General features: G+C 48.6%; 1 protein-coding gene across 1 annotated transcript in view; it reads right to left on the minus strand.

Annotated features, from left to right (window-relative positions):
- Window positions 1-15,949, minus strand: part of PKD1 (polycystin 1, transient receptor potential channel interacting) — a 119,790-nt gene that overhangs the window by 42,021 nt on the left and 61,820 nt on the right. The window contains exons 2-14 of the mRNA XM_043993391.1: window positions 14,711-14,782; window positions 13,382-13,453; window positions 12,591-12,760; window positions 11,573-12,238; window positions 11,036-11,219; window positions 7,077-7,291; window positions 6,347-6,465; window positions 5,559-5,682; window positions 4,898-5,148; window positions 2,957-3,721; window positions 2,304-2,435; window positions 1,727-1,902; window positions 975-1,108 (exon numbers count right to left, since the gene is read on the minus strand). Coding sequence (XP_043849326.1) covers window positions 975-1,108; window positions 1,727-1,902; window positions 2,304-2,435; window positions 2,957-3,721; window positions 4,898-5,148; window positions 5,559-5,682; window positions 6,347-6,465; window positions 7,077-7,291; window positions 11,036-11,219; window positions 11,573-12,238; window positions 12,591-12,760; window positions 13,382-13,453; window positions 14,711-14,782 — 3,080 coding nt within the window. The remainder of the gene's footprint in view (window positions 1-974; window positions 1,109-1,726; window positions 1,903-2,303; window positions 2,436-2,956; window positions 3,722-4,897; window positions 5,149-5,558; window positions 5,683-6,346; window positions 6,466-7,076; window positions 7,292-11,035; window positions 11,220-11,572; window positions 12,239-12,590; window positions 12,761-13,381; window positions 13,454-14,710; window positions 14,783-15,949) is intronic.

Raw genomic sequence — 15,949 nt, forward strand, 5'->3', positions numbered from 1 at the left:
AAAGAGAAGAGTCAGTCAACCAATCAATAAGCATTTTTTAAGAACCTACTAGGTGCCAGGGATACAGAGACAAAAATGAGAACAGTTCCTGTCCTCAAGAAGCTCACATTCTGAAGCAGCTAAGTTGCAAAGTAGATAGAGCACTGGCCCTGGAGTCAGGAGGACCTGAGTTCGAAACCTGCCTCAGACATTTAATAACTGTGATCCTGGGCAAGTCACTTAACTCTGATTTCCTCCAAAAAAAAAAAAGCTCAGATTCTACTGGAGGAGGCAACATAGTACAGTAGAAAGAACACTGGCTCTGGGGGCAAAATACTTGAATTCCAATCCCACCTCTAACACTTATAACCTGGGTGACCTTGGACAAGTCCCTTAACTTCCCATGGCCTCTGAGGTCCTTCCAAGCTCTAGTTCTATAGTCCGCTATACAAATATAAATATATTAAAATGTGTGCAAAATAAATACAAGATGATTCTGAAGGTAGCCGCTAGCTGGGGCTGTTGGGAAAGACTGTTTTTGTAGGAAATGGCATTTGAGGTAAGTTTTGAAGGAAACCAGGGATTCCACGAGGCAGAAGTGAGGAGACAGGACATTCCAGGCAGGGGAAGAGACTATGCAAAAACACAGAGATGGGAGAGAGATGGAATATCATGTGCGAGGAGGAGGAACCAGTAACCAGTTATTACGCGGACCATTTCAGTAGGAGCCCCACATCCTGGAAGTCACACCTGTGCCTCATTGCTCATGCTGCTGGGACAACACTATAAACTCAGAAAGGGCCATAGGCAGGGGACCAGATGAGAGAAACAGATTTGTTCCATGTCAATGAGCCTGGACAACCTGCTGTCCTGAAGGAGGAAACAAGGGCGAGAGAATTGCTGATTTTGACTCTGATTTGGGGTATGTCTATAGGGAATATCATGGGAAAACTGGGAAGAGCAGGAAAACCCTTACCCTTGACTCTAGCACTCACCTGGGACATGGTAGGTATGCGTGACATTGTGTTCAATTAGCACTTGATGGACACCAGGCTCAGGAACCAGAAAGGACTCGTTGTATGGGGGCTTGAACTGACCACTCTCCTGCTCCCCATCCCCAAATGTCCAACTGGAGAAGGGGGAAGAGAAGGGGTCAGGGAGTGAGCAAGCAGCTGGCAGCAAGAGAAGGGAGGTCAAGAGTATCAGCCAGGCCCAGCACATGACTAATTTAGGGTGTGAAAGGTGACACCCACCACCTCCTGTCCCAGCAGCCCAAGGGGCAATAACTGGAACTGCCACCCGGCACTTTGGAGAGGGGTACCACCTCCTCTGGGTCAGAGGGTCACCTCCATCCCAGGGCAGAAGAAGATGAAGAGGTATAAAAATGCTCATCTGGCTCTGTGGAATTTGTTCAGGCTGAACACATTTCCTTGCTCCTGCCCCACCCCCTCCATACCCACCCCCGCAGTAGCCTAAAGTGTAACTGACTACACCCAGATTCCTAACTCTGGTTGAGAAGCTCCCCAACAAAGCAGCATGTTCTCTGACCAATGCAGACCATCCTGAATGTCCCCAGCCACAACTTCAGCAACAACAGCTCCAAACAGAAGGCACTGTGCCCATTTGACCAGCAAGAAAACTGAGGCTGAAGGTCACACAGGGGCTGAGCTGGAATATGGACCTAAGTGTCCTTGTTGCCAGTCCTCATTTTCCATGCCAGGCAGACCGCCTGTGGGGGAAGACTCACAGGAAAGTTACTTCCACGGCCGAGTCCACTTGGACACTGGCACCAAGCTGCAGTGTGGTGTTCTGGGGAATGATGGCTGGAACCTCTGACACCACCAGGTCTCTCATCTTATTCATCTTCTCCACTGTGACGTTGTAGTTCACGGTGACGTTGCTCACGTGGTTGGAGGCTGTCAGCTGTAGGACACAGGCAGGGCTGGGACCAGAGACCTTGAACCAGGTCCCCAGAGGGGAGGAGGCAGGGGAGAGTAATAGGAAAGGAAGCCAGACAGGATTTCAAAGACAGAGCAGCACACACAAAGGAACAGAAGGTTAGAGAAAGACCCACAGAGTCCCTCTCCTCCTCCCCCTTCCCTCCCCCAAGACCCCCAACCAACTCACTCACCCTTAGGTTTTTCAGGACCCTTCAGGAACAGAAGCAAAGCAGAAAAAAAAGGCAGAGGTGAGATCACAGGAAGCAGTTGCTGCATCAGCCTGTCCTGCTTAGGAAGCAGGGATGCCCAGGCCCAGAGCAGCCAGCCGGCCTCTCTCTAAAGCCCAGGGAATGGACAAGGGGCCAGGACCCTGTTTCTATTTACCGAGAGTTTAAAGACAGCGGCATTCTGGTAGATGACATTGAAGACAACGTTGTAGAAGGTGAAAGACTGCTTGTCATCAATGGTCCACTTAAAGACGACATCTGAGCCAGCTTCCACTACAGGGCTGTATCTCTGGAATGAAGGATACACATTCCCCATGTCCTCAAGTTGAGGAGCAACCAACCAAGACCCCTCCTACCAAAATGGGCCAGGATGGGTATTAGGGAATCCCAAACTATACCGAACTATGGCTCCCTTACCTAACCCTTACTATTCATAATTCTTCCTGGCTCCAGTGAGGGCTGTGAGGTCTTTCGTTCATTCATTCAACAAGCATTTATTAAACACTTATTGTATGCTGAACAAAATCAAAAATGAAACCAAAGTTGCAGAGAGATCGCATTTCACCATAGGTTTCTGATACCGGCACATGGGGTCATTTCTATAAACTGCAGTTAGGAAGAAATGCCCCTCACTTAGGGCCAGCTAAACCTATTGCCCAAGATTCTAGATCCCAAGTCAGGGTAGTCCAGGACTAAGGCTCCTGTTATTCTCAATCCCCTGCGAAGGGTCAAAAGAAGAATTCCTTGAAATACATGCTATTTACATCTAAGGGAAGTTCTCTGACCTTCTGTTCCCTGATTCCTACTCACCACCAGGATGCTCTGCAAGACCCGAGTCTGGGGGTTTGGGGAGGCACTGAGTCCCCGGATGGGTTCCTCAGCCTTCACCCGGATGCTGATGTTCTCACGGCTCACGCGGTTCTCAGCTACAATCTCCACCAGGCTTTCCTCCTCTCCAAGTCCATCAAGTTCAAGTAATGCAAACCAGGTGTCATTGTTTTCCCGGGTACAGTCTGCTGTCAGCTGGGCCACCCCCGGAGGACAGGAGGCTTCAAAGGGCACACTCTGGTTGCTGCCCAGTTGACTGGCTGTGGAGTTGACCCCCGAGCTGATCTTCAACAGTAGGTAAGTCCAGTTGGTAGATACGTAGAATTGACCACTCTGGGGGATAGGATGAATGACTCTGAGTCCCACCACAGGCGAGAGCACATCAAAGCTACAGGACAGGTTGTGGCTGGACACGCCGTTGTCCACGGAGGCTCGAACCACATAGTGTCCAAGGTGCTGTAGTCCAGGGTTAGAGGGCTGGCCGAGGAGACGGGTCACCTGCTCTGTAGCAAAGAGGAGACGCAGGGCACAGGTGGTGCTATTGGAGGTAGGCACCCCAGAGAGGTGAGCAGGCAGGCTGGCCAGCCAAGTTGAGATACTGGCACTGAAACACTCAGGCTGGAGGTATTGGTGGGAAAGTGCTTCATGATTGGGCAGATAGCGTAGAAGAGCTCCTGGCCCTGCATCATGTTGGATACTGAAGAGGTCCCCAGGAAGCAAGGAGATGTTCTTGCTCCTGAAGCTCACCTGGAGTGGAAAGCAGCACCATTAGACAAGCCAACCAGCCCAAGTGGCCCCACTGTTGATTTCTGGTAAGCATTAAGCAGGATGTGATGGGGGGTCAGGCAGAACCTTCCTTGAAACAAAAGGATGTATAACATGACCAGGAGAAACTTTTGCCCCAAAGGTGAGGACAGACACCGTCCCTCCATCCCCCACAATGCATGTCTTCACTGCTATCCCAGGCAAGGCTCTGTCCCTGGGTATGTGGCATAAGAGCAGTCTGTTCCCTCTAATATAGGAGCTCTTTAAACATTTTTTGTGTCTGGGACACCTTTGATAGCTTGGTGAAACCTAGAGACCCCTTCTTGGAGTAATACATAAAATACATAGGGATACAAAGGAAAATAATCATACTGACATACAGCTGTCCAAATGCACACACACACACACACACACACACACACATACACTTAACATGAAACTTAGTTTATTTTTTAAGTGTTGACTTTAACCAAATAGCACCAGAAATGTCCTCTTTGCTCATGCAGATTTGTCTGGGTTATTCTGATATTATTTACATGGTCGTTGTCCGTGCGTATGTTGCTATTTGGATTGTGTTTCTTATCCTCTGCCTCCCTTCATGTAAGGCTTTCCACAAAACTCCATGTTCTTCATAGTATCCCTGTCACATAGCCGTGTACCACTTTACCCAGCTGATTCCCTAATCCTCAGACACATGGATTGTTTCCAAGGATTTTGTTTGGGGAATTGTGTTTCAAAGAACCATTTTACAGAAGCAGGTGTCCTCCAGACTCACCACCACTCCCTTCCATCACAAATACTGTCAGGGCTCAATATATATATATATATATATATATATATATATATATATATATATATATTTTAGTGAGGCAGTTGGGGTTAAGTGACTTGCCCAGGGTCACACAGCTAGTAAGTGTTAAGTGTCTGAGGCCGGATTTGAACTCAGGTACTCCTGACTCCAGGGCCGGTGCTCTATCCACTGCGCCACCTAGCCGCCCAAAATATTTTTTTTAAAAAACCAAGTTCACAGACCCCAGGTTTAGAGCCCTTGCTCTGATGAGAACAGTCCCCCGGGGATAGCTCTGAGAGGGGAGAACATCACATTCCTCTTCTCTCCCCACCCCCAGGGGCCCAGGTCCAGAGCTGGGGGATACATACTGAGTACTGTGAAGAAGGGCCCGCTGGGATGGAGAACAGGAACTCCCTCCAAAGTGAGTAGTAGCTGGACCAATGGCTGTCTTGTTCAGAAGAGGAATCATTAGCACAGGGTGACACGCTGCAAGGACTGTCCAGGGGCAAGCACATATTTGCCAAGGGACACCAGTGCTCCCCAGCCAAGCACTCAAGGGGCACCCAGGTTTGGTTGTCTAAGGGTGGGCATAAAGGTTGGCTGGTGTTCTCTGGGATACCTGGAAGGAGAGCAAGAAGGTGGTATGAAACTGAGGACCCATTTACCCTGACGGAAGATCCCAGTCACACCCAACTAGCCCTTCAACCTTACTCCCAGGAAGAAAAACTGTTTAGTATCTTTCTCTAGCAATAAACAGAGAAGACCCAGTCTTAGCACAGACCAAGTTTGTTTGGCCAAGGGGACAAAAAACATGAGCTTGAATCCTAACCCAAATATATTCTTTCTGGAGCATGTGAGACTGTTCTCATCCCTTCTCTGTTTCTGGGTAGACAAACACAAATATTATCCGCCAACTGTGTCTAACTCATGGGCTCTGAGAGGTGCTAGGCCAGGCATCTACATTCCTTCCCTATATAGCCATACTCTCCTCCCTTGGGACCAAACCATGACAACATGACTGCATCTTACCTCCTGCCACGGGACGATACACCTGAAGCCTTATTTGTGCAGGGTGAGTCAGGTCCTGAGTCCCAAACTCAGCAGCAGTGAGAAAACCCTGATGCTGCAGCACCAGGCCAGGAAAGAGCATCAGCTATATATAGAGAGAAGCAGATCTCAGCACCTAGGTGAAACCTGCATGTTGCCAACATGGAGCAAATGGTGGGTCCTGTGTGTTGAGGACTCTGCTCAGAGCTGGCAGGAGAGGGGAAAGAGAGAGAATCTTTTCTCTTAGAGAGACCCTTCTATGAGAAGGGGAGAGGGAGAATTCCTGACCTCAGGTAACTAAGAAGACACACTGCCCTCATCCTGAGGGAGCTCTCAATAATGGGCTATACATCGTCCTTGTCACTGTGGGGAGAGAAGAGCTCCTAATCTGACAGGATAGAGGCCATCCTTGTCTTTGGGGAGCCCCCAGTCTGACAAGCACCAAATATGATGGGGGAGCCATGGTTTCTGTTGTTTGGTAGTTCCCAGTTTCACTGGGAGATTAGGGAGGTCTCAGGAATCTTCCCATCTGATAGAAGAGGAAGAGTTCCCAGCCCTCTAGGGAGGGATTCTTAACATAGTTAGAAAGACAAGGGGCAAACTCATTAAAACTCAAGAAGGCAACCAATGAATGCCAAGAGATGGGGGTAGAGGATGAAAAGCTCATGAATAATCAGAACCAGGTGGGGTGAATCAGAGGAGGCTTCCTGGAGGAGGTAAGTTTTCAACAGGACTCAGGAAAGATTTAAGGGGCAGAAGCTCTAGATTACCTCGACAGTCTCATGACCTGGGGCAGAGAGGACGTCCTGCTCCTCCAAGGGGACCATGGGCCCTGGTAGACCCAAGCTGGCATCACCAACAAAGAAATTCTCCGCATTAGAGACAGCCCCTAGGAAGGAAAAGAGACTGATGACTTTGATGTTCTTGAGGGTCTGAAGGTCAGAAGGAAGTCTCTGGTCTTGGAGCAGAGGAAGCAATGGCTTGAATGGCTAAGAGAAGCTGGGGCCTCTGTTTTTTTGTTTTTCTTTCTTTCTTTGTGTGTGTGTGTGGGGGGTGGGGGGTGGTGGGTGGGGAGGATGACGGTAGCAGTAATGGTGGCTAGAACTGGACAGGTACACTTGCTGTTCAACCGCCTCAGGTCTCTCCAAGCCCCCTATCACCATAACTTGGCTTTAAGTCAGCCACTCACCCATGGATAACAATTTGGGGCAAGTGAGTGGTCCCAGCACCCAGAGTGGAATTTGAGAGCTATGTAGCTCCCTCTGTGTGGGGCCTGGGGAGGCGAGGATGAGCCTCAGAAAGGCTCTATGCTGTCACACTGCCTTGGGCTTGGACATTAGGGTGCTCTTGGCTGCCAGAGAGCTCATCTCTTGGTGGAGTATGTGTGTGAGTGTGTGAGTGTGTGTGTGTGTGTGTGTGTGTGTGTGTGCGTGCGTGTGCGCACATGCGCTCGGCTGAACACTTTCATTTGCTCTCTCCCCACCTCCCAAGACTGAATACCTGTGGGCTGGAACTCGCACACATAGCTGTGGGTGGCCGTACAGAGGTCAGTATTGCACTGGCCAGCAGGGCCCAGGCGCACACAGTGCTCAGCGTTGGCAGGGTGTGGCTCTCCAGGCAGCCAGTTCTGACAGCTCTCCAGGCTGAAGGCCTCTCCATGGGGTGGCACCCCAGGACCCGTCAAGGCCGTGAAGCCAATCCACACATCGAGGCTCCTGTTAACAGTCAGGGTCCACTTAGCTATAGCTCCAATGACATTTGAGACAGGGGAAGGGTGAGAAGTTGCTAGCCCCAAGAAATCGAGAGTTCTCCTGTCTTCCAAGACCAGGAAAACAACTCCCTCCACCTAGGGCAGAGCAGAGCATAATGGTGGGGGGTAGAGGGAAGCAGCTTGTCTTTGGTGCCCATTCATGTCCAAGAATAGATGCTGTGTGTCTTTGTTCCTCCTAAACCTCAGACTTATAGCCTGGGTAGGAAGCTTATTCTGTAAAAATGGAGTCACTAGTCTAAGGACAAAGTCCTGGAGGAATGTAGTCGATATAGCATGGTGCATAGCTCCATGTCCCCAGAATCCTAGTCACAGCCAGGCCTCTTCTTTCATCCTTTTTCCAGCAGTTTCTCAATTATCCATGCAATGAACAGATGTGTTTTGGATAATCCAAGGAACATGTCTACAGGTTTTGGGGTAGTGAGTTCTCTTGTTTTAAATTTTATTTTATTTTCAGATCCACATTTTCTCCCTCCCCTGTTCCCTAGCTGCCAAGGAAGGCCTTATCGCTCCTCCAGCAAGCACTCCCAGCCACACCACTTCAGGATAGGCGTGTGCATGAATCACGAGGGAGGAAGATTCCTCTCTCTCCTAAAGTGGAAGCTCCTCTTCCCACCCCTCCCCCATCCGGACCCATAACTGAAGAATTGTAGTAATGGACTGGGAATGGGGCAGCTCAGCTCTGGACTGAGCTGTGACCTTAGAGGTGGGCCCCAACCTCCCATGAAGTTGCTCTTGCAAGGTCCCTTTCTGTCTACTGATCTTTGGGGTTTGAAAGCCTCTCTGTGTCCTGGTGGGAGGGAGAGGGAGGAGCATCACCAGGGAAAAAATGGACACACACATGCCCACATGTATTTATACGGACAAGTGGCTTTTAGAAAATAACTTTGCTATGTTTGTTGGTCTCTCTCGAGATGGGGAGTGGGGCGGGGAAGGGAGAGGGAGAGAAAGAGAGGGAGAGAGAAAGAGAGAGAGAGAGAGAGAGAGAGAGAGAGAGAGAGAGAGAGAGAGAGAGAGAGAGAGAGAGAGAGAGAGAGAAAGGAAAAACAGAATCAGAAAGAAACCAAGCAGACAAGCTCTTGCTAATGGGAACCACATTTCTGCTTCATTTCCCTGCAAGGCCAAAAAAATCTGAAGCCTTCAGAAGGGGTGACTGTGCATATGTCTTTTCAGATAGGGTTGGTCACACCTGCTTTCACCAAGACTCGTCTAAGAGGGTCTGAATATTGAAGAGTACAGGGCCCAAGGTGGGAGAAATCAGGAAGCGACAGATGCGCTCAATATGAGAAGTTGGTATCAAGGAACATTGTAGGTGAGAAAAGAGTTTCTCCCCTTCAAGGACATGAGCACTCAGGAGACACTTGAGATTAGAGGGTTGGGATATAAATTAACTGAGAATATTGAGCGTGAGGTTAGGATGGGCCCAGAGCATCAGAGAATTCTGGGGACCGTTCCATTTTGCCCTGTACATCTGGGAACCAGATTCCCTTACTGGGTGGTGTTGGGGGAGGGCCATGCAGTCCAGGGAGGGGCCACTGGGAAACACCCCTCCACCCCCACATCTGGGCCATTCCGTGTGCTTTCCTAGACATGTTTATAAAAGCCGCCCCTGGCCAACATCTGCATCTGGTAGTGTTGACAAGAGCAAGCCATCAGGCCGGAAGAGTTCTTCTCCTCCCCAGGGCCAGAGCAATAATAGCCCTGCCATGGCATCCAGCCAACTGGACAGAACCACCTCCGGACCAAGCTGCCCAGTCCAGCTGCCCCCTCCTATTCTCCCTCCCCTCTTCCACCTCAACTCTCATTCACACCCTTTTTCACTCTCTAACTTCTCCAGTGGGTATTTGTAAAAGCTGACCACATCCAGGGAGCAAAGTCCCCAGACCCTGATTATACCTATCTTATGTCCTGCTTCCTGGCCCCCTGGGGCTTTGGGGAAATCCCCACCAGCAATTCCCTACCACCCTTTTTCCAGCAGTCTCTCAATTATCCATGCTAAGTGAATAGATGTGTTTTGGATACTCCAAGGAACACATCTACAGGTTTTGGGGTAGTGATTTCTCTTGTTTTAAATTTTATTTTATTTTCAGGTCCACATTCTCTCCTTCCTCCTTCACTGCCCTCCCCCCAGGAGAAATTAAGAAAAACAAAGCTCATTACAAATATGTATAGTCAAACAAGATAGATTTTAGCCTTGGCCATCTCTCTCCATCTCTCTCCCTCCCCCCTCTCTTTCTCTGTATGCATGTATATACATACACATATATATTTGGACATAGCCTCTATGCATATGTGTGTATATGTACACACATATATACACAGAATAATAGAATATATATGTATGTATATATATGCATGTATGTATATGTGTATGTATATATGTGTGTATATATATATATATGTATATATATATATGTATATGCATGCCTCATCCCCTCACTATTCAGAGAAAGGTAACAAACACATTTCACCATGAGTCCTCTGTAGTTGGTCATTGCGTTGATCAGGTTTTCTAAGTCTTTCCAATGATCCAAGACAACTCCAAAGGACGAATGGTGAGAAATGCTATCCACTTCCAGAGAGAAAACTGATTAATTCTAAGAGCAGATTGAAGCATACTTTTTTTAAACTTTATTTTTCTTGGGGTTTGTGTGGTATTCTCTCTTGCAACATGGCTAACATGGAAATATGTTTTGCATGAGTTCACAAGTATGATCAATATCATACCACTTGCCTTCTCTGGGGGTGGGAGTGGGGTGGGAGGGAGAAAATTTGGAACTCAACATTTTAAAAAATGAATGTTAAAAAAACCTTTTACATGTAATTGGGAAATACTTAACAAACTAAAATCTTTAAAAATTTTTAAAGAATTCCTAAGTCTTTTAAAGTTGTGCTATTGTTATCTTAGACGAGCATTCTCATCCTAATTCTGCCTAGTTCAGGTGTATGATGCTCATAACTGAGCAGTAGCTAAGCACACACTGCCTGCATCATGTAGAAAAGAGATGGGAAGATGATAAAGGTAATCCAAAGGAGATTTGTCAATATTTATACACCAAAATCCTCCCTTGATGCTAATCATGGTATGGCACTGACTTTAGGTTCTCAGATGTTATGCCAGTGGGGCACAGGCTCTCCCAAGTTAGTAAAACTGCAAATAATGGGCCCACTGACTATCTACTGTTTGAAGATAAGGTCAGCTAAGTTCAAAAAGGATCATGACCCAGTTGACAACAGGGTGATAAATTGTTTTGTTTTAGCAACTCTCATGGAAGCTCATGAAAAGAAAAATGAAAAAAAAAAATGAAAAGCTCATGGAAGAGCTGCAATCTACCTTACTGGAGGGAATACCTGCACTGATGAACCATTGGCTTCCATCTGTTTATCCATGGATAGTCAAGTGAAGAGCCCACACCCGAGGACTGCAATGGATCCAGGCCCCTACCTCTAGGGCTCCCTCTTTGCTCTTTAGCTCTGGGTGGGGGTGGGGAAGCTGACAGTTGGATGCCAGTGTCTACAGAGCTCCTGCCAGACTTGAGACCTGGAGTTGGAGGAGCTAGGGATTTTTAGACCCACTTTAACCCATTCTTTAGGCTCTGAGGTAATAGAGATCCCATCCCTGTCCAGGAAGCCAGTTCAAGTGGATTCCTTGTATCCCGTCTCTACCAGCCAGAGAGAATGCTGTGCTTACCTGGTGACCTGGGAGACCAGGAAGTGTTGGATCTCAGGGCTGCCCACAATGGCCAGATCTCCCCTACCCCAGGCTTGACAGTGCCTCTGCGCCTGGAGCCACGCGGCCTTCTCCACTACCAAGCGGTAGCAGTGACCATTACCAGGGAAGATCTCGGTGTTTGAGGGGCACAGGGGGTGGACTGCTGTAAAAGAGAGGAGGGAAAGAGTAAATGCTACTTTTGAGGGAAACCTGGGAAGACCCCACTGTATCAGTGACCCAAACTCCTGGGCATGCTGCCTTATGACCTAGCCTCCTCTAGGGAGTTGGACTCAGAGGAGTAGGGGAAGGGTGCGGGGGCATGAAGGTCCTTCCTGGCTGTTCCATCACACTTTGCACTGGTAGGAACACAGTGGGGAAGGAACTAGGCCAAGAAATTAGGAGGTAGGAAAACTAGCGGGATTTGTGGCTTCGTTTCTCTCAGATCCTCCCCCAGGACCCTGGGAGGAGTCAATCTGAGCAGGAAAAAGAAAAGGGAGCATATTCCCATGGACTGACCTCGGGCAGGCTGCTCACTCTCTGCCATGATGCTGTAGATGGCACTGAGCCCTGTGCCCCCTCGGTTCCGGATACTAAATTCCAGGCTTTCATTACTTTGTACCCAGGCTGGGCACAGGAGTTCTAGTTCTGTGGGCACAGCCTCTACCTGCACCTCTGTCCACAGCAAGGCTGGTCTTGCTTCCAAGGTCAAAACAGCAGTCACATTGTAGTGACCAGGGAGAAGAAACCGGTGAGAGGCGGCAGGGCCAGTGATCAATGCTGGGGACCCGTCCCCAAAGTCCCAGCGCAAACTGTCAATAGGCAGCAGGGTGCTTATATTGAAGGCCACAGGGTGGCCAGCAGCCTGGGGGATCCCAGGCCCCCAGAGTGAGGCTCTGAGGGAGGCAGGGAAGACATCGTGGAGAACAACAGGTACCCGGCATGCAGCAGGAGATGCTGTGAGCCCGGGGCAGAAGAGGAGGCAGCTGGAGGAGACATTAGGGGAGTGTGCCATACCGCAGAAGCAGCGGTCCTCCTCTGAGAGACCCCCATACTCTTGACCGAGGGAGAAACAGAAGGCACTGCAGCTGTTGCGGGCCAGGACCCCGTCATGGGCAGCAGAGAAGATAACCACAGCTGTAGTGCTCGAGCTGTTGTCTTGGAGGCAGGCAATGTACTCCTCATCTGACAAGGACAGAGGAACACACGGTGGGAGGGGCTGGTGTTCTCTTTCTTCAGGAAGCCTTCCTTGATTTCCCTTCCCCCATCCACATGCCTCCCTTATCTGGACCTCTCCTGGACTCAGTTTGTCTTGTCTTGATTTGCACTTGTTTCTATGTGGCTTCTCCAGCCTTCATTTTCCTGCCTCTGCCTTGTTTTCCCACATCAAAAACTCCCCAAATTAGGGACTAGCTCTCCTCCTTCCTCTGTCTTTCCACCACAGGTCCTAGAAAAGAACTCTAGCAGAAGGGAAACAGCGAGCCATACCAACTGACCCATCCAGGAAGCTTGGCCCTCCCCCGGGAGCCCCACTCACCACAGGTGTCGTCAGAGAAGGAGACACTGAGGAGAGGGACATCTGCCAGGTGTGGGGGCTCAGCACAGCGAGCCTCCCTCAGGTGAACCACACTGACCTTCTGCTCATCCACCCAGCTGGGTAACCAGGACAGGTTGCAGTCACAGACAAATGGGTTCAGACTCAAGTTTCTGCCGCAAGAGAATGGGTGGGGATCAGGAGAGCCTCAGACAGAGGAAATGGGGCACTTAGCTCAACTTTTGCCTATGAGGCAATGCCCCACGCTTGAGGGAAAATGAAAATAGGGCTTATTTTGAAGGTCCTTAGGAATCATTTCACTGCTTCCCTTGGGCCCCCTCCCAGGCAGCACTACCTAATCCTGACAATGGGGAGTAAATGTCTAATCTAAATGCCTCTGAGAATATTACTAACAACTCTCTTTTGTTTTCTATTTAGAGCTGGGAATTCCTGGAGGACCCCGAACCCTACTGGGAAAGGTGATGTAGAGAGAGTTAATCCTACATTGAACTCAGGCCCTGTGACTGAGAGCCCTAGGAAATCCCCAAATGTAGCAGAAAGCCCCAGGGATGCCGAAGTTGGTTCCTCAGACCACTCAGGAAGTAGATATCCAGATAAACCTCTCTGTCCCCCAGGAGCTGCACTGAGGGTCAGTCTATTGGGAAATGTGTGTGTGTGTGTGTGTGTGCTCGCGTTCGTGCACGTGCACTCACGCGTGTGTGTTGTGGGTGGAGGGGTGGGATTCTTGAATTTATCAGACCAGTCATTATTGAATGAAAATCATCCCAGCTTACATTTCACTTAAATTAAATAAATTAGCAAATATTCCTTCTTCTAGTGTCGAAATCTTGTTGTTGCTGATGTCTCTGGAAGACAGGAAAGGAAAGAGAAAGGCCATTTGGTTATAATGATATGTCTCCCCCCCCTTTCCAGAACTCAGGACTGACCTGGGCCCCACCCTGTGCCTAACATTTAGCTAGCTTGGACCAGGTCAGCTGGTCCCTTCCTAGAATGCCTGACTGCTTCCTTGGGCAAGTCAAAGATCTTTCTGCCTTGTTAATAATGAATACCACTGACTTACGAATTCCTAAAGCACTTATTTGTTTTCTTCAGTATAACACTTGGGCATCCTCGGTTCTACACTGTTTTCTAATTGTTTCAAGCCTATAGGTTTGGTCTCCCCCACTAGACTAAGGAACTCCCTAAGGGAAGGGGATGTGTGTTCTTCCCAGATCACCTCTCCCTGAGACAGGCTCACGATATTTCAGGGATCTCCGGTTTCAGTGGGGTGAGCACTGCTTCCATGTGGACAGATGACAGTTTCTCTCTGGCTTAGCAGATGATCACAGAGTTACTGTGACCTAAAAAATGCATCACTTAGTAGCCCACCGATGATGAACCTCTGCCAAGTGACCTAGGTTCATGTCCAAAGCCCTGGTGTCTTAGTAGGTGAGACTTGCAAGGGCTTGTGCTCCACTGTCATTCACGTCGAGAACCAGGATCAGTAATCCATCAAATACCAAACATTTCCTAGGCCTTTACTATGTGCCAGACACTGGGCTAAGAGCACTGAGGGGACAAAGAAAAACGAAAAGTCCCAGCCCTTGAGGAATTGAAAAGGGGAGACCACACCATGTAGAGGCAAAGGAGGAAGATGTGAGTGGAAGTCACTTAAGAACAATTAAATTAACTTTTTAAAAGAATGCCCTGAACTCAAAACAATAAGATTAATTATAAAATGGGTTAAACTTGCAATTAGTAAACAAAAAAAATCACTGAATGTATTTATTAACTTAATTTTCTTTGACTCCAATAAAAATATTTTTAAAATTAAGTTCCTCTTTTTTGTTTTGTTAAGCCCTAAATCTAGCTCTTCTCTGAATGGATCCCATGTGAGTTGGTTTCAACATTTGGGCTGTCAAGTATTTATGAATGGGTTGGATCTCACTGCCTGGTGTCACCTGACCTGTAGCACCCCTAAGGAATGGTCCTGAGGAACTTGGGGGTTGGGGAGGCAATGTGCGGGCATGTTTGTGTGGGGATTGATGCCAACACAGGTTTTAGAAGCATGATGGGAAGAGTATGAGGGTGGTCACAAAATGTAGCCAGAGCAGGTCACATACAGTTGTACCAAGGCAGAGAGGTTTTCAAAGAACTCAGTCTCTAACGCGCTGATGAAGTTGTCTGAGATGTCCCTGGAGAAACAAAAAGAATAATAGGTAAGGCACTGGGTCACTTCCACTGGTTAGGTGCACAGCTGCTTCACTAAAGGACAGGTTTCTGCTAGCATGCCTCCTGAATGCTGGAGACAGGCAAAGCGTTTCCTGTTCTAGTCTCATTCCCATCCTTCTCTGTAAGTGGGTTTTCTGGGCACAAAGGAAGGGAGGGGAAGAAAGAGAATGAAACCCAAAGAACCCCCTGCAGGCCCCTAGGCTGTAGAAATTATCCCAGGTGAAAGCAGAATTACTGTCCAGAGCCCAGGGCAGCTGAGGTGATCAGAGAAGAGCAAATTTTGGTCTAGGGCTATGAAGCAGGTCAAAAGGAGCAAGCTCTGGCCCCAAGCAAAAGAGGGCTAGAGCTACAAGAACAGAGCAGAGCAGAGAAAGGCACGGTGCCCTCGGCACCTTTGGCCACTTTAGTTTTCATCCTCAGAATGAAGGCTCACACTCATGATCAAAGCTCTTTCTTCACAACAGCATCTCACAGTAGATTAAGTATAATCTCTAGATCAGAGGAGGCCTGGTATACTGGATAGGGCTTGACCTCAGAGTTAGGAAGACCAGGGTTCAAATCTCACAACGGACATCCTGCCTGTGTGGTCCTGGATAAATAGCTTAACCTCTCAGTGTCCCCAGACACTTCCCTGCTGCACCTTACAAGGAATCCCTGGCACTCTTGGTTAATACAGATGACCAGGACTGATTCAAGGGCCTGCACACCCCTTCTCTGGGGTTCATTGCTTCCTCTTTAAAGGTAAACACCTCCATTCCTATTGCTAAGTAATTAGTCCCAGTAGAGAGACTCCGATGCCTCAGTACACAGTCAGCTCAGCCTGTCCCCAAGAGAATGCCAACTACAGGGAAGCAGGAAGGGGCCAGGCTTTGATGCAGAGGCATCTGTGTGGGGACCTCAGTGAGACTTGTCTCCTAAGCTTTGCAGAGATGGATTCTGTCTTTCCTTTTCCCGCCCCATTCCTTCCCTGGTCTTTATAGACTTTGTGACTGCATTGATCCTCACCAGAAAAGGATTTTTCATAACAAGGGTGACAACTGGCCTGAGGATGTTGCTTTGCCTGACTCACTCCAGGGGGAGGATGAGAAGGACCACTGTGCAAGGCTATTGCTATAGACAATAGACCTCAG

This window comes from Dromiciops gliroides, chromosome 1 (genome assembly GCF_019393635.1).
Source record: "Dromiciops gliroides isolate mDroGli1 chromosome 1, mDroGli1.pri, whole genome shotgun sequence".
Taxonomy (NCBI): domain Eukaryota; kingdom Metazoa; phylum Chordata; class Mammalia; order Microbiotheria; family Microbiotheriidae; genus Dromiciops; species Dromiciops gliroides.